Genomic DNA, 22,211 nt, shown 5'->3' with positions numbered 1-22,211 from the left:
GATCAGTCACTGGTGTTACATGACAGTTTTAAGTCTGTCAGGAAACATTCTCTGAGCTGTTTCAAAACCAGCAGAATTTCCATTTTTTGGTAATCTAATGAATTTTATGAACTTCCTGGAGGATGTATGTTTGAAATTAATGTCTTTTGGTTGTGCATGCAGTTTTCAGCTGAAAGAAGTATGATGCACATGTAATATTTTTATTTTTTTACTTTTTTTGGGAGGGGGGGGGGGGGTGGAGATGGGCTGGGAGGGGTGATGGAGGGAGACAATGTTGGGAAGTAAGAATTAATTTTTTTTTTAATTTACCCCTATCTGTTTTAGGGAAAAATGCTGTGGGAATATGTTTAAGAAAGAGTTAAATTCATTTTATAGCTCTGCACTTCATATGAAGAGAACCAAGGGAACATACTGGAAATCACTGGGATGAAATTAATAGGGCTTTGATGACTCTGATAATTAGCATACATGTAGCCTCTTACCAGAAACATTCAAATGCAAACCATGCTGGTACAATGTGACCTAGTGAGTGGCAATGCAGAGTCACAAACTTGTATGAATGACCCTCTCTTCTGAGAAATTCTCCAAGTTCTCCATTAACATATTACACAGAATACTTCATCCTAGGCATTTCAGACTGTTCAAAGAATAATATGATCTTAACACTCATGTTAGAAGCATTCTCAATTATGTATTTGATGTCACTCATAGCATATATTTGAGGATGTGATCCAAACATAACCTGAAACCCCTACTTACTACATGATCTTTACCAAACTTCTTCTCAAAGCAGCCTAAATCGCAGATTACATGGCTGCGACCTACACTTGGGTTTAAAATATCAGTTACCTGGTAATCATCTGACAAAGTGGTTTATACCTGTTCCAATATTCTTTCTGTACATGTCACGACAGTCCCCTCCCATGACTACTGTCTATAAATGAGACTTTTCTTAATGAGTTTCATTCTAACCTTTGCTTGCACTTTATGTACAGTACCACAGGAGTGCTTCTGGACTTCTGGTGTTCCCTCTATGCTTTCCTCACAATCTTCTGTTAATCATGTAACATCAAACTATACCACTGGCCACAAATCGGGAGAGGAATGATGAAGGAAGTAGATCAACAAGACTGAAAGTCTATAGAGTTACTCAAAATGCCAGAGAACTCTGAGTCTATAATTTGATGGTTTGCACTTGTTTGATTATTAGTTACTTAGCTGTTCATTATCTAATAGTTTTTCTGCGAAGAATTAAAAGAGATTAACAAAACAAAAATAAAGAAGATAGAGATTCAACTTTTGAGATATATCTTGCAGAAGACAATGTGTCAGACTGATGCTTATGTGATAATGCTAAAAAAATCTATAAAAAAAAGACTAAATGGCAGTATGTTTATATTCACCAAACACTGGTAAATTCAAAATATCTGTTATAAAGGAAGAGGTTTATCAGTAATAACAACACAATCAGAATCTTCAGTGTACTGAAGCTGATGAGAAATAGTTGGAGAAATATGAAAAGAAGGGTGTGGGAAGATACAGCCACATTCACAGTTTTAGAAAAGGGAGTCAGATAGGTAAGAAATGTGTGAAGTTTAATTTCAGAAAGAAGAAACGAGCATATACTGAATCTAAATCCTAATGAGACACTATACAATGATAGTAATATAAACCAGAAATTATAACAGAAAGCATAGTACCAATGATGGGAGTAGAGGGAAAAGAGTTGTAGGGAATGAGGGATGGAGCATGGTGACAAAAGGAAGAAACATGAATTAATCTAAAAAAAAATAGAGGTAGCTACTGCAAGATATCAAGTGGGTACTAGGGAGGATGTAATTAAAGAAGTTAGGTGGAATGAGGAGTTATGATCAAAGGAATTCTCATATTCATTACTTAGATGAACTAGTATTATGAAAGAGAGCCTGTATGGCATAGACAATATAAGGAGACTACAGATTCCTTATGCAGCTTTGAAGGGCATGTTACATCAGTGTGTGCTATAATGTGGCAATTCATCTATAGGGACATTATCAAAGCTGTCACTGCAATCGGGAGACATTTACTTTTTCTTATTGTCTATAAAACCAGGTTCAGTATCATTATTGTTATCTGGAGCAAGTCCCCTTCCTAGACATAGGTTTTCTCTTGATACTGGAACTGTACACATTACCTACACAGATATCTATATTTAACTCCCTTCTTTGCAGTGATTTCCTGTTTTACTTGCCTAGAAAAAGGTTCTTCTGACAGAGCACATCATGATTTTCTACCTCCTTTCCCAACATCACATAGTTTCAGCACAGCCTTCTTTTTTAAGTCTTCATTGCAGGAGAAGGAATCAAACTTCCACAAATTCAATGGATATTTAGCATGTCATATCATCATAAACATATCATTTTGAAACATACTCAAATAAAATAGTCCTTCCATAGCCAAAAATTACTGTTTATTTATTAATGGAGTTAGCTCCAAGATATTCGGTTTCATTTCAATAGTGTTAAATGTAAGTTCAGACGCACTTTCCCACTTTCATAACTTTTGATCATTTGACCCACACAATACATGATCAGACTGAATGTCCCAGAATGTTGGGAATTAATGAATAACCAAATATGCAAAAAAAGACATGTTATTAGCTACAGATTTTTCTCCACTCATAGAACTCTGCAATCATTTGTAGCAAATATCATTGCGGTTAAGGCTATGATGGTAGCTGTATATTGCCACATTCTAGTACCGTTCGATAAGAATTTCCTTGTGGTATTATTCTCTTTCCAGTTCATCATTCACTTACATGAAGTCTGCATTGTTTCCTTCAAAAGGGAGATATCCCATACATCTCATATTGACTGCTACAAATGATTCAGTTGTCTAGGGTCTGCTATTGGTGCAGTGTCCTTTTCATATCTCAGTGGAGGAGTAGTTTTGATAGACACATTTACATATTTAAAAACTCTTTTTTACTGGCCAGTCATTCGATGGATTAAATGTTTTGCACTGTGGTTAAATTATTTGTTAAATCAACAGTAAACAACATTGTTAGCACTAATAAGACAATTTTGTTATTGATGCTTTTGTTCGTGGTTCATGGTGTGGGTTCCTGTAGACATGTCCTATTTCATGAACCACAGGCAACGTATGCTTGGCCAAGTAAGTGGTCCCGACAGTCAGGATACCACTTACTTTGGAAGAAGGCTGAGTTGTGGTCACCTTTCTGCTCATACGGCAAAGACTACCAATTCACTGGTTAGTCCCTCAACCGTTAGGGGTAAAACCCAACGGGACTCGGGGCAAGTAAGGCTAACAACCTGCTTCCCTGGTACTTTAAATATGATGCTGGCAACAACCAGAGCAAAATGCCTCAGACCTTTGGAGGTGACGGAGTCCCACCTCCAACTGACAAACCAGGGACTCCTAACATACAACTTGGCAAACAAATGGTAATGAGATGGGGATCTATTAATATCAATGGGGGCTACTCTGGGAAGAAGGTAGAGCTGGCAGAGGCTGCAAGTAAGATGGGGCTGGACGTTTTAGCTGTTAGAGACATTCGGGTAAGGGGTAAGAAAGAAGAAGAAGTGGGAGAATACAAGGTCTACCTGTCAGGAGTCAGAGCAGTAATAGCACAATGGGGTGTAGGGCTTTACATCAGGAAAGAAATGGAACCCAGCGTAGTTGCAATAAGGTGTGTAAACGAACGACTGATGTGGATAGATTTGACAGTGTCTAGCAAGAAAATTAGGATTGTGTCAGTATATTCGCATTGTGAAGGGACAGATCAAGATAAGATGGATAGTTCTTATGATGCACTCAGTGATGTAGTTGTTAGAGTAAAGGACAAGGGCAGTGTTCTGCTCATGGGTGAATTTAATGCCAGGATTGGAAACCGAACAGAAGGGTATGAAAAGGTTACGGGTAAATTTGGAGAGGATATGGTGGCCAACAGGAACGGGAAACAACTCTTGGATTTCTGTGCCAGTATGGGCTTAGTGATCACAAACTCCTTTTTAAACATAAGAACATTCACCGGTATACTTGGGAAAGCAGGGGAACCAGATCTGTCATTGACTATATAATAAAAGATCAGGAATTCAGGAAGGCTGTGAGGGACACACATGTATTCAAGGGAAAAATGGCTAAAGAATGTCTTGGAACAGCAGTGTGTAAAAGTAGGATGAAGCAAACAGCTTGGTGGAATGACACAGTCAAGGCAGTCTGTAAAAGGAAAAAGAATGTGTATCAAAAATGGCTACATACTAGAACTCACGTAGACAGAGAAAGTTATGTTGAAGAAAGAAACAAAGCCAAACAGATAATTGCAGCATTCAAAAAGAAATCTTGGGAAGACTTGGGAAACAGGTTGGAGACTATGGGTCAAGCTGCTGGAAAGCCATTCTGGAGTGTAATTAGCAGTCTTTGAAAGGGAGGTAAGAAGGAAATGACAAGTATTTTGGACAGGTCAGGAAAACTGCTGGTGAATCCTGTGGATACCTTGAGCAGATGGAGGGAATATTTTGAAGAGTTGCGCAATGTAGGTGAAAATACGATCAGCAATGTTTCAGATTTCCAGATATAATGGGATAGGAATGATGATGGAAATATGATCACATTTGAAGAACCGGAGAAAATGGTCAATAGATTGCAGTGCAATAAAGCAGCTGGGGTGGATGGAATTAAGTTGGAACTCATCAAATACAGTGGAATGTCCTACACAGGATAATTGAAATGTCCTGGGAGTCAGGACAGGTTCCATCAGACTCGACAAAAGCAGTAATCACAACAATCTTTAAACATGGAAACAGAAAAGATTGTAGCAACTACAGAGGTATCTCTTTAATCAGCGTTGTGGGTAAAATCTTCTCAGGTATTGTTGAAAGGAAAATGTGAGTATTAGTTGAGGACCAATTGGATGAAAATCAGTGTAGATTTAGGCCTCTTAGAGGTTGTCAGGACCAGATCTTTAGCTTACGGCAAATAATGGAGAAGTGTTATGAGTGGAACAAGGAATTGTATCTATGCTTTATAGATCTAAAAAAGGCATATGACCGGGTTCCTAGGAGGAAGTTATTGTCTGTTCTACAAAATTATGGAATAGGAGGCAAACTTTTGCAAGCAATTAAAGGCCTTTACATGGATAGTCAGGCATCAGTTAGAGTTGACGGCAAATTGAGTTTATGGTTTAGAGTAGTTTCGGGTGTAAGACAAGGCTGCAACCTGTCTCCACTGTTGTTCATATTATTTATGGATCATATATTGAAAACAATAGACTGGCTGGGTGAGATTAAGATATGTGAACATAAAATAAGCAGTCTTGAATATGCGGATGACTTAGTTGTGAGGGCAGATTCGATTGAAAGTTTGCAAAGTAATATTTCAGAGCTAGATCAGAAATGTAAGGACTATGGTATGAAGATTAGCATCTCCAAAACGAAAGTAATGTCAGTGGGAAAGAAATATAAACGGATTGAGTGCCAATTAGGAGGAACTTAGTTAGAACAGGTGAACGGTTTCAAGTACTTAGGATGCATATTCTCACAGGATGGCAACATAGTGAAAGAACTGGAAGTGAGGTGTAGCAAAGCTAATGCAGTGAGCGCTCAGCTATGATCTACTCTCTTCCGCAAGAAGGAAATCAGTACTAAGACTAAGTTATCTGTGCACCGTTAAATGTTTCGACCAACTTTGTTGTATGGGAACGAAAGCTGGGTGGATTCAGGTTACCTTATCAACAAGGCTGAGGTTACAGATATGAAAGTAGCTAGGATGATTATAGGTACTACTGGATGGGAACAGTGGCAGGAGGGTGTCCACAATGAGGAAATCAAAGAAAAACTGGGAATGAACTCTATAGATGTAGCAGTCAGGGCGAACAGGCTTAGATGGTGGGGTCATGTTACATGCATGGGAGAAGCAAAGTTACCCAAGAGACTCATGGGTTCAGCAGTAGAGGGTAGGAGGAGTCGGGGCAGACCAAGGAGAAGGTACCTGGATTTGGTTAATAATGATTTTGAAGTAATAGGCTTAACATCAGAAGAGGCACCAATGTTAGCGCTGAATAGGGGATCGTGGAGGAATTTTATAAGGGGGCTATGCTCCAGACTGAATGCTGAAAGGCATAATCAGTCTTAAATGATGACGATAATGATGATGACGATGATGATGATACTTCTGTTCATGGATTCATAGTGATACAGGTTTAAAGTTAAAGCATCTGCACTGTGTATAAAATCAGGAAAATGGTGACTGAGAAACATAAAAGTTTGAGTCTGACAAATAAGCCACAATAGGTCTAAGTCTACCATGTTATTTTTAGTGCTACATTTACATCTATACTCCATTAGCTACCTTACAGAGTGTGACAGAGATTGCTTCTAATAACACTATCTTTGCTCTTTCATTCATGAATGGCATGGGGAAGAATTACTGCAATAGAGCTCCAAAGTAGCATACATATTAGTATATTTCTACAGCTCCTAATTTAACCATTTCAGCATTAGATTAGAAATTGTTATTTGTACTTAATGTATGGAATAAAATAATGCAATCACATTTTGAACTTGTATAATAATTCTGTACTGAGATAATCTCCAATTTTGGATTAGAACGAATAAATGAAAGTGGAAAGCTACAGTTGACACCAACATAATGATAATCACAATGTTTTCATATTTTGGAAGATGAATGGTGACTTGTAAGTTGCCATAAAAGTTCCAGTTTTTACCCTGTTAAGAACTTACGTGATACTAATCTTTAAATAATTTTCTTGAGAGAAAAACAATTTTTTCCTTGTCAGGAGAGCTGGCTTCGTGGGGGGGGGGGGGGGGGAGGGGGGGGGAGGGGGGGGGAGGGGGGCATTGGTGACTGTTTGCCCCAGGTATGGGTGGGTGCCTTTGCTGACATGTAGAAGAAACAAGTCAACTAGTTTACTGGAAGATTACGTATGTCAACACACTAAACATAATTTGACACTCAGCTCTCACTGCCTCTATAAAATGGTCAGAAAGTGTAACTTTAACTGCACTTGCTCTTGCAATGAAGTTAAATAGGTAAAATTGCTATTGTATGAAGCTTTTTCCTTGCTTCTTTTTGATTATTTTATAATAGCTAACCTCTTATTTTTCATGATATGTAAATGAACACAGCTTTCATTTTTGAAGAATATTTTAATATTTTTATGAAGTAAATCTATTTTCTAGGAATCCATTACATTTCTACTTGTAATTTTTTTCTGGACCTTTTGGTGGTTGATTTCAGCTATGGTTGGTTTGAAGTTAAATGTTCTTAGTGTGGCACACACATAAATGTTATGTTATGAAATTTGTTTTATACACCCTGATAAAGAAAGTGAAGTACTCAGAAAACATTGTCAGAGGTCCATTTAATTTTATGCACATATATACCATCGCAGGTATGTGAATAGTTATAGCTATAATTATGTGTGACAAATAGAACAGCCACTTATTCATGTTTAATGAAATTACAATGAAATCCAGACCTTTAGCTGCTTACAGGTGTTGATAAATATCAACAGGGACAGTTGAAAATGTGTGCCCCGACTGAGACTCAAACCTGGGATCACCTACTTACATGGCAGATGCTCTATCCATCTGAGCCACTGAGAACACAGAGGATAGTGCGACTTCAGGGACTTATTTCTGGTACACTCCCTGTGAGACCCAAATATTCAACATACTGTCCACACACTACATTTGTAGCATCCCTACCTGCTATACTCATTACTCGCAGCAGTCAATCTACTGATTACCATAAGAGTTCAGGCAACGTGAGTGCATCTGGACTTAAAAGGTCATTGGCTGGTAAAGCTTATCTATATGAAGATGGTCTCTGTTCTTTCAGATATGTCCAGGAGATAAAACAGCTTTGTGACACCATTACCAACCAAATCAATGCATGCATCCAGGACAGAGAGGATGAAATGTCATACTGATAAGTAGGCTCATACTGCCATGTTCTTCGTATTTTGACTTGATCTTGTAATCACCTATCTATCGTCACATACTCTCTTTAGTTTTGTTTGTTTTCTTTTCTGTCCTAATGGGTATTTCACTTTTTTGTCAGGCAGTATATACAATACTTGTTATTATTATTTGTGCTTTTGTTAAAGTTTCATATCACATACTCTTTATACTTTCAGCATCTTCATTAGTTACAGCATACAGCACAACTACAATGGAGAACTGTAATTATATGTTACTTGTGATCTCCTACATTTTGCTAAATGTCCATCCATTTAAGGCTAATGCATGTCAAGAAAGTTCAACTTCATTTTCAATTTCTACTCGACGCAATATTACTGGACACTGGTACTCTGAAGTAAGTAATCAACAATTTATATATTTCACCAGAGAACACGCATAAAATTTTCATACCAAATTTTGATAAATGTATCTTGGTCACTATTTTCAAAATGATATTGAGAAAAAGTAGGTGATGATATGAAAATCACAAGTTTGTCTATAAAAAGGTGAAACACATGGTAGTTCTGTCAGTTTTCTGTAGCTTTTTGTACGTTGTGCACCTCTTTCATCTGAAAATTCAGTAGCATAGTGTCTTACATGCTGGCCCTTACTTCATATCTTTGAAGAAAGGAATTGTGTTTATTAAAATTCTGAATACTTTAAGCTGTTTCACAATTCTTTAGTAAATTGAAGATTTAGTTTTCTGTGACACTTTCTGAACTTTTGTGGTGCCAACTACAGCTCATATTGCTGCTACAGATGCAGTAAAGTACATCAGGGCCATATACTGATAACAATGGTCTTCCCTCTTGTTAGTGCTACGTGGCCATCTGGAGCCCCATCTTCTTGCGACCATACAAGGGCTGTGTTTATCTTAGGAATTCATGTAATAGAGTAATCAGTTCTATGGACACTGTAGAAGAGTTCATATTGAAATGAAAAGTTTTGCCATGTACAATAAATATTTGAGGTGGAGGAATGTAAATGAAAGTGAGACAGTCAAACAACATAATAATAAAAAGTTAATAGGAGAAAAAATTATGACTAAAACCAATTTTTTCCACATTTAGGTGGTAATGGACTTAGACAGTGATGCAGAAACTGATGAAGACATGAAACAGACTGGCCCCTGGAATCTTGGTATCAGTTTCCACAGGAAGAGATGTGATGGAAAAGAATCATTGTCCATAGTGACAGCTATAAGAGGTAAATATACATTTTCTGCTGCAGTCAACTACCTCTGAAAATATTTTAAATATTTATACCAAATTTCTTTCTTCAAAAAGTTCCACATAAATTAGTGAAGGAAGAAAATAACATAAACTGAATTTTGTCATAAACTGAATTTTGTTTTATTTAATATTTATATTCACTACAAAATTCAAAATTTATATAATGTCAAAAACTGGCTATTTTCATGGGTAAATGTACAGATATAATTGTCTGTAGATTCCCTAGTATAAGATCACAATTTTGTATTTTTGTTGTGATAATCTTTATGTCATTAATATTTGGAGGGTAACAGTAAAGATCTTGACCCATCTCAGATAGGAAATGCAGAGTAACTGTAGTTTGTGATATACAAAAATTTGTTTCAGCATTTCCTGTGAAGTATGTTAAGTATAGATCAGACAAATTTAATATGCTAAGAGAACACAAATTATACTCATGTGAAAGATATTTCTCTCTTATATTAAATCTACAAATACAAAAATTCCAAAAAAGAAACAAGAATCAAAAATGGGAAACTCAGACATTCTCCCACTGCTGAGTGGTGTATGGCACATAAACAGACATAACAGTTCAACAGCTCAGAGTATACCTGAATTGGTCAGCTGATTTGCTACTATTACTTCATAATGTTTCAGTCTGTGTTTCTGCAGAGCTCTGTAAGCAGATACTGCTAACACACCAATGTGAAGTGCCAAGCAGTACAACAGATTTTTCAGACTCATTTCCATGAATGCCCTACTCATCTAGTTAGGCTAAAACCAATAAAAATCTTGCCTGGATCCAAGGAAATGGATTCATTGTATGCAGTGACTGGAGACTGCCTCCCTCGTATCAGTTCCCCTGCAATCCCTGACACAGGTCTTGCATCAAACGAGAAACAAACATCCTGCATTTGTCCTGTTCATACTTCTTTTTATCTTAGAAAAGTTCTTTATATAATCATTCAGGTGTATTTTAATGAACAAAAACAAAATCTGTATCAATAATGTAGGTCAAATTTCATCCCCTGCTCATTTTCCCATTAAATACACTACACACTATTCTTTCTCTTATTTTTGTGCTTTCCACATCTATAACAAACTCCAGGTTTCTTTTGTTCTGAACCTTGAATTCCTTCACAACCATACCTGATCAATAATGGGTGTATATGAAACTTCATGGCAGATTAAAACTGTGTGTTCGACTGAGACTCAAACTTCAGAGTTTTGTTTCTTCCATGAAAGTGCGCACCAACTGAGCTACACAAGCACAACTGACAACCTGCTCTCACATCTTTACTTCCAACTGTATCTCATTTCACTTCTTCCAAACTTCAGTTGATGAGCAATTGCACAAGAAAAGTCAAGGTCTTGTGTTCGAGTCTTAGTCCATCACACAGTTCTAACCTACATTGAAGTTTCATATCAGCACACTCCACTGTAGAGTGCAAAATTCATTCTACAAACATCCCCCAGGATGTGGCTAGGCCATATCTCTGCAATATACTTTTTTCCAGGAGTGCTAGTCTCATAAGATTCACAGGAGAACCACTGTAAAGGTAGAAGTTGTACTGGCAGAAATAAAGATGTGAGGGCATGTCCAAGTCATGCATGGATAGTTAAGTTGGTAGAGCAATTGCCCATGAAATGCATAGGATCCAAGTCTGAGTCTCAGTCTTATACATAGTTTTAATCAGCAATGTAGTTTCGTAATAGGACACACTCTGCTACATAGTGAAAAATTCATTCTGGAAGGGTGTATGCCTTTCGGACGTGTTTGGAGTAAAACATACTGTATCATTTAAAATGTTCTTCAAACATGCCAAGAGCACAGTCTTTGGAAAGAAAGGTCAACTTCTATCATTATTATCAGGACTGCTGAATTTGAAATTTTTCTTTGAACTTGCCCTAACAATAGCTTGATACATCTAGGAAAGAACAAGTTGCCTTAGCTACATTATTATGGAATGGTGCGGATTAAGTAGATCTATTCTGCTGTCCTCTTTCAGTATAACTCTAGTTTAAATTCACATTGATGTCTCAGTCTATTGGTCTGCTTAATGTTTGCTGTAAGTTATTGATAAGAAAACCATGGCTTTGTGCCTTTTAGAGACAGTTCAGTCCGAATAAAATTGACTCTGAAACCAAAGAAACATGATCTGATTTTTTTAGTTTTATTTGCAAGAAAATCCACAATGTTCTCTGAAATAGTGAAACATCTCATCAGTGGTGACTCATTGAGATTGTAATCAGGAATACAGTTGTTGTCAAATTATTTATGGAAGTCCTGAATTATGGTCCAATAAATGCCACCAACAAATAAGATCATTATCATAAATAACAACTGACAATTAATGTGCTGTAATTATGACAGAATGCTGACTCATTTACAGGAGAAGAAGTAGTTAACTGTCTCTCATTCTGACTTTTGCAAAGTATTCTCCAAAGAGAAAGCAATGCAAGATGTCCATTGCTACATCTTGTAACATTACCAAAACCTCTTTTTGTGTGGATAACAAAATTCTAGTTGTTATACTAAAATATTGTTGTATTTCCCTTGCACAGATGTAGTCTTACCTTCATTATAGAAAGTATAGATTCTCATTGACAGATTGTCATAGGGTAACCTCAGATTGGAGGAATATAAGATGGGATTCAGGAAAGATTGTACCAGGTCTCATACTTGTTCTTAATTTACATACATTATCTTTCAATGACTTTCCAGCATGGTTGAAAATTATTTTGTATGCTAAATACTAGAGCATATTAATCAAGAATCAAACTTAGCCATACCAGGCTCTTTCAGATGGCAGCTGACAAGGCAAATGAGTGGTTCACAGTTAACAGTTTAAATCTTAATATCAGAATGGCTCATATTATTCAGTTTCAAAGAAGCAAAAATCACTCTTTTATGGTCATAAACTAAAATCAATACTGTCTGTAAAATCTTGTGCAATCCAATTAGATAACAAGTAGATCCAACAGTTAGCCAAAATATTCAATAAGCTGAGATCAGCATGCTTTTACCTTAGAAGCATCTCTCCTAGTATTGACTTAAAGACAAGAGTGTTGGCAAATATTTCATTTTTTAATCCCCATTTGTCTTACAGAATTATCTTGTATGGCACTGAACCTAATATGAGCACAATTTTTATTTATTATAAGCCAGTGGTAAGAATATTATGTAACACAGTCAATCACAATTACAGATATCTTTTTAAGATCTTGGAAATCTTACTCTCACTTTCCGATAAATTTACTGCTTCGTGGCTTTTGTTGGAGACAATAAAATCAGTTGCAGCTGAACTGTGATCTACACAATCACAGCAAAAAAATCACATACATTTATATTACTGCTGATCACTTGGACATGCAAGAACACAACTTATAAATGTGTTAGCTGAAGCAACAATGAAGATGTAAGTACCAGCTCACATTAGTGAAACAACACAGTTACTTGTGATAGGCACACTTTATACAGAGGTGCACCTGCTCAGGGGTTAAAAAATACCTCATTTACCACTCTTTCTATGTATTAACTAAATATTGAAAACTATAAAGTTTTGTTAGCTATATGTCAAGTAGCAGTGTTCAGTTTATGATATGGCTTTTGTGTAACACCTCATGGAGTAATGTAGTTAGTGACAAATAAAAAATGTATAAGGCAGTGGATGCTTGTGTAAGAGACAGATGCTGCAGCTGGTAATGATTATTTATTTGATGTCATGAAAATTTCCTTTAACCTGATTTAATGATATTCATGCTCTGAAGATGGTTTGTTGACAAGACACATTACAGCAGCCTTGGGTGGTTCATAAATAACAAACACAAACACACAGAGAAATTTCAAGCTTTCGCAACCCATGGTTGCTTCATCAGGAAGATAAACAGATGCTGTGTAATATATCTCAGGAACCAGCATATTTACATCCAAAGTAGCAGTTTTATTTGTAATTTACTATGGTAACTCTAGCTTAAATGTGCAAAAATAGCACAAAACAGTATGGTGGGAGTCTGTTGTACAGTTATGGTCTACAATTTAAATTTCTGTGGTTGCTTGTCTTTTATTAGTGTATATCTGAACACATTCACCATCTCTGGATATTCTCTTTGTTGTTGGAATCTACAGAGCAGGACAAATGAAGCGCTGAATGCATCTTCAGTGTCTGATATGCAAATTTCTTCCCAGTTTCCTTCCCATAATTTCTCTTACAGTGCAATGATTAAATTATTGATTATAGCATTTGCCATGTCTTATACAAAAATTCTGTATATATAAAGTTTGATGAGTAGGAGGACATACTCATCAGTTCTCTAATTCCAGTCTAGACAGTTACACTTCATGGAACTTTACTGGATCTGCTCTGAAGATGTTGCCTGCATTTGACAGTACCAATGGACTTTAAATCAATCTACAGAAAAAAAAACTGAATGCATATTCTGTGTCTGATTTGCAGATTTCTTCCCAGTTTTCTTCCCATAAATTCTCTTGAAATACAATGACTAAATTACTTGTTATGACATTTCCATGTCTTATATAAAACTCCTGCATATATAAAGCTTGATGAGTAAGAGCACACACTTATCAGTTCTCTAATTCCAATCTAGTCAGTTATGCTTCATGGAATATTACTGGATCTGCCTTGAATGTGACAATTGCAGCTGACAATCCCAGTGGACTTAAAATCATATGCTCTGTAGTAGAAGTGAGATAGTAAAATACTGTACCATAAAATCATAAAATGTTCACTCAAATTCACTGTTACCAGCCTTCTTCAGACTTCCTCATTGGTCCAGAAATAACATAATTTACAAGTCACTAACTAGATTTCTAGTGGATTCAGATATTAAGAAGGCATAGCTGAGAATATATTTAATTCATTAGATATCAAATTAAAGACTTCTGTCCTTTTCTGTTGCTTACTAAAGGTGTTGGACTGCATAAATTACACTTTTTTCAGTTGAATCAGATCTTGTGCTATCAGTGGGACTTTAGCAAGATAGTTATGGGCACTCTAAGAGGAAACAAAGGTTGCAAATATGAAAAATCCATAGATCAGGCTATCACTTATGATGCAAATGGGAAATAATCAAGTGTAGTGACCCCAAAGGTTTTTATTGTGAATATTGCTGTTTATTTGTGAATTATTAATTTCTCATTTGCTACATTGCTAGATGTCAAGTTTGATTTGATTGTGGATATTAAAAAATTGTGATAAATATATATCAAAATTTTTGAAAGAGCTGTAAATGTAAGTTTCATGGAGATTAATACGGTTTCCATCCAATTCATTCTTCTTGACCTTTGAAAAGATTCACTAAGATTCACAGACTCTGTTGGACATTCTAACCAACACAAGCTGAGGATCTGGAGATAGAAGAGGTTGACAGCACAAAGCTCTTGAGATTACAGTTTGATGATCAGTTCAGTTTGTTGAATTAAACCACAGATTCACTTACTTACCCAGACAAATTATCAATGTTGTCAAACAAAGGTGACTTTCACAGTATAATGTCATACACTGATGAGCCAGAACGTTATGACCACTGCCCACTGCAAGATTGGGTGCCACCTGGTGGTGGTGTGGGAACATGACATGGAAAGATAAGTATATAAGGAGTGAAAAGATGAATGAGGAATCATTGTATCAATGATATGGGTTGAAAATGGGGAAAATAACTGAGTTAAGTGACTTTGGGAAAATGCAGACTGTTATGGCCAGGTGCCTGGGAATGAGCATCTTGGAAATGATGAAGCTGGTTGATGTTAACAAGCCTCTGTCATGAGCATCCATGAAAAGTGGTTGAAGGGTGATGAAACTATGAAGATGTATTATGGTGTTTTACTCCCATGCCTCATCATGAAATGTGGAGGCTGCAGGTTTGTTTGCTCTGTAAGGTAAGATAGGCAGTGATCTGTGGCAGATCTGATGACAGTGTACAATGATGGTGCAGGCATGGCTATTGGTGCACTCCCTGTCACCAAGTAGAGATTTCTAGCACAGAGGTGACACCATGTCAATGCAAGCAATCATAACAAATGTTTCATTGTGCATTGACAATGTTGCATCCTTTGTGTGAATACAACTCTTCGTGCTTCATAGAACACTGCATCTGGGTTAGTATGTGTGAAGCGTACTAGCAGTACAGTCATTGTGTGGAACACCGACCTTTGATGAAACACAAGTGTACCTCATCTGTGTGTTAAATGTTACTAATCAACACTAATCTTACTATGCCATAACAATGACAGCCAACAAACATCATATTATTACTGAACTTTGGAACAAGATTGTACAATGAATACACAACAGAGTACAGAAATCAACAAGTGGACTTCAGGTCAAATGGTGAAATTTTTGTAAGTCAACCGTGATATCCATGCAGCATTATGGGAATAGACATTCACTTACTCTGCAAGCTCCCAGTCAAATACTAGTATACTACAATATACTGGGCACTTTATTTCTTTCCTCACTGCAACCACAACAAACTCTTTTGACAGTGATTCCATCTTGGCTGACTGTAGATACTCCACATTACAGCCTTTATTTATCTCACAAACTCAGCTCACAACTGAAACTGCCTCCATTCAGACTAGCTCTGTGGTTCACCACTGCAGAGAGTGTATTTACTTCATCAACCATCCTTGGTGATAACATCTGATTCATCACCGTCTGACCAAACATGAAGACTTAATCAGTGACATCATCTTGGCACCCCATACCACAACAAATATGATGCAGCCAAAACAGGACTGCTATAGTGGTCCTCCAGGGCAACTGAACAACAGTTGCTATCTATGATGAACAACTGGATGACAGAATGCTGTCCCAGCTATGGTGATGATTTAAATCCACACTTAAAATTAACCTCATGCTGGATGCTGCCTATGGACACACTGGATCATGAAACTATGACATCACATGAAGCCAAACCTTAGGAGAGACAGTTTGCTCTAGTGAACACGATGTTTGTGTTACTACAACATAGGCACTGCATAAATTAAAAAGGGACCTTGCATGCCAGATTGCCCCAAGCAATGATGAGAACAATTGACAGTAGCATCATTGCTCCGACTCAATGTGATGTGTAAGGTATCACTCTCACTGTGGGCAACACTACAATGGCCGCCACTGCTGTCTGTACATCACAGCCCTGCTGGTACTGTGCTTTTTGGAGACACCGTATTCATCTGTCATTCCCCCTGTGGGTTCCTAAGATTTAAATGTAGGCCACTTTAAGTGCACCAGCCCACACAGAGACAGAGAGTCAGGAACAGTGACTACGGTAGATCCAGTCACATACCTTCTCAATCACACAACAGGGTGGCCATCTCTGCATCTTTGATCTCAATTCCAGAAAGTACTTTTTTGTGGATACTGGATCGCACATCAGTTCAGCACCATTCGAGAGAGTATCAACATTCAACAAAATGTTGACACTACAACTCCACACAGCTAATAACTCAATGATTTGGATGCATGGTGCGAATCGACTTCCTGCATCACTACTACTTCTCACCAGACATACAAAAGTCCTTGGCTCTCCATCATGATACAGGATCCCACATACCTGGACTGTTCACCCTGACAACGTCATTCCTCCACTACACAATGCACAGCGCTTCTGGGTGGCAGGACAGTGAGATCACTTATGCTGACAGGCTCAGACCATGTGCCCTAACAACAGAAGAAATGCTGTCAGTACATCAGTGTTACAGTAACTGCTGTGATGCTTCTGACACACACTGCACCAAGAATGCATCTCTCATCTACATCTACATCTACATCTACATGGATACTCTGCAAATCACACTTAAGTGCCTGGCAGAGGGTTAATCGAACCACCTTCACAATAGTTCTCTGTTATTCCCATCTCAAACAGAATACAGAAAAAATGAATACTTATATCTTTCCTTCTGAGATTTGATTTCTCTTATTTTATTATCATGATCATTTCTCCCTGTGTAAGTTGGCATCAGCAAAATATTTTCACATTCTGAGGAGAAAGTTGCTGATTGAAATTTCATGAGAAGATCCCACTGCAATTAAAAACATCTTTGTTTTAATGATCTCCACCTGAAATACTGTATTATGTCCATGGCACTCTCTCCCTTATTTCTCAATAATACAAAATGTGCTGCTCTTCTTTGAATTTTCTTCATGTACTCCAATAATCCTATTTGGTCAGGATCCCACACCATGCAACAGTACTCCAAAAGAGAGTGGACAAGCATAGAGTAGGCAGTCTCTGTGGTAGAGTTGTTGCATCTTCGAAGTATTCTGCCAATAAAATCAGTCTCTGGTTCACCTTCTTCACAGCATTTTCTATCTGTTCTTTCCAATTTAAGTTGTTCATAACTGTAATTCCTAAGTATTTAGTTGAATTCAGGGCCTTTAGATTTGACTGACTTATGTAACCAAGGTTTAATTAATTCCTTTTAGCACTCATGTGGATGATCTCACACTTTGCATTATTTAGTGACCCTAAATAATGCCAATTCTTGCACCACACAGATATCTGTTCTAAATCATTTAGCAATTTTTTTGGTCTTCTTACTAGACAATAAATGACAGCATCATCTGTGAACAATCTAAGATGGATGCTCAGATTATCTTCTAAACCATTTAGATAGATAAACAGCAGAAGGCCTATAACGCTACCTTGGGGAATGCCAGAAACCACTTCTATTTTCCTCCAACAGGAAATCATGAATCCAGTCACATAACTGAGATGACATTTGACAACCATGCAGTTTGATTACAAGCCACTTGTGAAGTAACATGTAAAAAGCCTTCTGGAAATCTAGAAACATGGACTACATTTGAAATGCTTTGTCAATAGTGTTCTACACTTAGTGTGAGTAAAGGGCAAGTTGTGCTTCACGAGAATGATGTTTTCTAAATTCAAATTGAGTATGATTATTTATTATTTTTTTATTTGTTTGTTTTGATCCTCTGAAGCATACATTTTACAGAAAAGCATATCATGATATAGGACAGGTCATGTGATACATATTAGGCATTTATAAGAAGAGGTACATGTCTATGAATCTATAAAATGATTACATATTTATATCACATGCGTGATGTACTTAGGTCTTATATTTATTCTGTACCAGAATTTAGCATTTATATCAATAAAACTTACATTCAGTTATGTTACATAAGGTCAATAGTTTGGTATCCATTACCTGATGTTTCTGTTGAGCAGTTCCTTATAGCATGTTGTTTTCGGGGAATTCCTGTATGCTGTAGTGGCGGTGTTTAATTAAGAATGGCCGTAGTTTTACTTTAAAATCATTCACTTGTGTAATGTTCTTCACTGCTATTGGGAAATGATTGTAGAGTTTTATTTCCATATATTTGACACCTTTACTGTGTAGTTTTGTTGAATGGGGAATTACTGGAAAAGAGTTTCTGACCTTGTATCATGTTGGTGCTAATTTGAGTTTATATCTAAGTTGCTAATGTTTTTCTTGGTGAAAAATGCATGTACTGACATGAGGGGGGTAATATGCTCAGGTTGTGAGACAGTGGTTTACAAGATTCTTTCAGTTGTTTGAATAATATTATTGTAACCACTTTTTTTGGAGTTTAAACAGCCTCACTGCTTCTGCACTGTGGCCCCAAAAGATAATTCCATAGCTTAATATAGAGTGCAAATTGAGTGTAGTACACTGATGTGAGGGTGTTGGTATTAACAACGTTCCTTATTTGTCTAATTGTGAAACATGCTTTGCTCAATTTGGTGCACGTTATATCAATATGACTTTTCCATGTAAGTGTGTCTGTAATGGTAACCCCCAAAAATTTGGTTTCCTTAACATAGCTGATTTTATCATCACTCAGTGATATATTTGGTACTGGTGGGTTTTTATTTTGGGCTGTGTGGAAAGTAATACCAGCTGTCTTTTTTATATTTAGGAGTAGTCTGTTTGAATTAAGCCACGAGTTTAGTTGTGCTGCGCTCCTGTTTATTGAATCTTTAAGATGTTCATTTGAGTCAGATATCATTACTGTGGTATCATCAGCAAAGAGGAAGATTATTGTCTAAATTTAAGGGGAGGTCATTTACATAAAGTAAGAATAATAACAGACCATTCTGTTTGAGGTAATCCATAATTTTCTAATACAATATATGTTGCAAAAACCTGTTACATTTTGACATTAATGATATGAGCCTGTAATTCACTGGATTACTCCTACTATCTTTTTGAATATTGATGTAACCTGTGCAACTTTCCAGTCTTTGGGTACGGATCTCTTGTCAAGTGAGTGGTTGTGTATGAGTGTTAAGTATGGAGCTATTGCATGAGCATACTCTGGAAGAACCTAATTTGTATATAATCTGGACCAGAAGACTTGCTTTTGTTAAGTGATTAATAAAATTGAGTGATTACTGAGAGAAAGGCTTAGGGTTCCTAATGGAGCCTAACAACAGGAGGGTGCAAACTCGGAGGGTATGTTGGACAGCAAGGTCCCATATCTGGATTACAAGTAAACTAATAGTGGGTGGGAGGGACCAAATGGCCTCTGTGGTAATGGAAGTTCAACTCTTGAGTGCAGTTAGTTCCCTAAATTAGACAGAGTTATCTATTCTTAGGAATAGATACAATAATTCCAGAAATTATCTGTCCTTTATCTCTGCTTCTGTTCAATTTTGGTCTCGTTTATTTTAGGGAGAAACAAAACTCAGACATTTTAAGAGAATCTTAAATTTTCCATCTATACTTCCTCCTCTGAAAAGCTCTTCCCTTTGATCTTCCTGTAGCTGCTCTCTAAACCCCTTTGAGACATTGTTTATGATTTTGTGATGCATTCATATCTTCTATTATCTGTGGCTGACCAGTCAGTATATTTTACTGTTAATATTCGACTTTTATTGTCACAAAATCTTTCTTACATTTAAATCTCTATGGATTGTTGGGTCAAGAAAAACTGTCAGTGGCTGTCACACTATGTTTCAACCCACATCTGGGTTTTACTGTGGCAAATAATCGAAAGCTTGACATCAATAACTCCAGGTGTCATCAGTCAACACACTGACAGAAAATCATCATTAAAGTCTGTACAAATAAGGAAAATTGAAAATATTCTCTTTCTCTAGCATAAATCTACTGCATCATGGTGCTTGATATTCCCTGAACCAGTTAAGAGCAAAATTGAACAGAAGTGAGGGCAAGGGATGGATGACACAGTGAATAACTGTATATTGTACTGAGCACAGGAAAAGCTATCTACTTCTGTGTACAATCAGAAGTCTACAACTAAATTCTATTACCAACACTACTGTAAAACTATTCATCATTAGGGAAAAACCACATGTACTATGCATAAAAGTTAACCATTACAACAATAAATCACAAACAATCTGCAGTACATATTATTAAACAATGAACAGATAAAAACATAGATGTGTCTGAAACTACTGTGTACCAGGGCAATGTCTGTGGAACAAATAGAGATGTACTGGGGAACAAATTCAATTATAACTTCTTCACGGTGCAGGTGAACATTGCACATATTAATAAACAATCAAACTCATTTGCATTGTATACATTCCAGTAGACACTTATTACATCACCATTTGTTCCAAATAAGTTACCACTAAGCAGACTGCAAAAGTCATTAGGAAACTTGAAATTGGTGATTTCTTTGGATATATGTTTTGCTGACTATTAAAATTTTGTACTTACTACCCTTTAGCTACATTTGTAATTGGTCAATGGCCCGATACTTATTTCCTGGTATAGTTGACCATTCAGCAGCATTACTAATGAAGATAAATATAGTAACTCCAACCAATTACATGAATTTCAGTCATTTAACAATGTTTGAGAATGTGGCTTTTAATAATACACTGACAAATTTTTAAGAACCTAATTTATTACTAGTCTCTCAGTTTACCGTTCATAAATTGCTAGCTTAGCTGGCACGAGGGTTAAGCAAAGTTCTCATGTACGTGAGTAGCAGAGGTCATGCTCATGCCCATCTATAAAAATTTAGTTTTTCTGTGGTTTCCTAAATCAGTTAAAGCAATTTATTCCTTTGAAACAAACACAATCAACTTCCTTCCCTTTCCTTGTCAAATCTAAGCTTGCACTCTGTCTCCAGTGATTATCATCAACAGGCCATTAAATCTTTTTTCTTTTCTCTTTGATACTGGATTCTTAACAGAGAAAGCCATTTGGGAATCAACTCCTGGTAAAGATAAATAAAGAAAATTTATCTGCCTTGCATATAATGTGACCTTGTCACAGCCCTTGACTGTATAAACATAAAATTTTAAGGAATGAACTAATAGATTAAGGCAATAATGGTGTCATTTTACCACAGATGAGTTATTATCCTCATAGAGGATAATAAAATGTAATTGAGTATGGGGGATTGAAAGTGTGTAGTCTCACAAGGTTGGTTTGTCCATGATATACATAAATGATTTTATAATGACACTGAAGGACCATTTAGAAACTATAATATTTGCTGATAGTACCAGCAAACCAAATAAGAGTCCATACTCAATTGCAACAGACACAGCTCATATATACATTAAATCTATGTTTTTCTCTTCCTCTAGGATTCCATATTTTGCATCAGGTATCACACAAGAAACTGGGAATCTCTGAACATATGTCTGATTATAAACATTCAAAGATTTGAAAATAACTATTTAATGCACTCATGAAGAAACAGTTCTTTTTTTTAATTTGCTATTCCAGTGACAGTTTTACTGTGTTAAGTTCAACTTGTGTAAGTGTAAGTAGTATGAACCTTTGTCGTAATAGTTCATTATGTTCAAGTTTCATTTTTAGCTAATATTTCTCTTTTGTTTATGTGTCCCTTAACTCGTTTCACATGCCTCAGGGTTCTCCATCATAACTGGATCTGCTGAACATGGTAAATGAATGAATAACTTTAATGTTGAGTCAGAGAAATGATAGAATTCATTCATGAGCATTGTAAATGGAAATATTGTCTTAAAAATATTGTGCAGAGGCCCGAGAACTGTAATG

At 36.5% G+C, this 22,211-nt stretch overlaps 2 protein-coding genes across 3 annotated transcripts in view; one reads left to right on the top strand and one right to left on the bottom strand.

Moving 5' to 3' along the window:
• The window catches only part of LOC126335822 (kinesin-like protein KIF19), a 603,567-nt gene that overhangs the window by 238,178 nt on the left and 343,178 nt on the right, over positions 1-22,211 (bottom strand). The window lies entirely within an intron of this gene.
• The window catches only part of LOC126325101 (hemolymph lipopolysaccharide-binding protein-like), a 37,378-nt gene that overhangs the window by 2,318 nt on the left and 12,849 nt on the right, over positions 1-22,211 (top strand). The window contains exons 2-3 of one of the 2 annotated variants that reach the window (XM_049995144.1): positions 8,159-8,337; positions 9,053-9,188. In XM_049995144.1, coding sequence (XP_049851101.1) covers positions 8,194-8,337; positions 9,053-9,188 — 280 coding nt within the window. In that variant the 5' untranslated portion in view covers positions 8,159-8,193. The remainder of the gene's footprint in view (positions 1-8,158; positions 8,338-9,052; positions 9,189-22,211) is intronic. The other variant, XM_049995146.1, reaches the window with a different exon arrangement.

Source organism: Schistocerca gregaria, chromosome 2, assembly GCF_023897955.1.
Source record: "Schistocerca gregaria isolate iqSchGreg1 chromosome 2, iqSchGreg1.2, whole genome shotgun sequence".
NCBI classification, from domain to species: domain Eukaryota; kingdom Metazoa; phylum Arthropoda; class Insecta; order Orthoptera; family Acrididae; genus Schistocerca; species Schistocerca gregaria.
The sequence above is the reverse complement of the archived record's forward strand: the minus strand, read 5'-3'. Positions and strand labels throughout refer to the sequence as shown.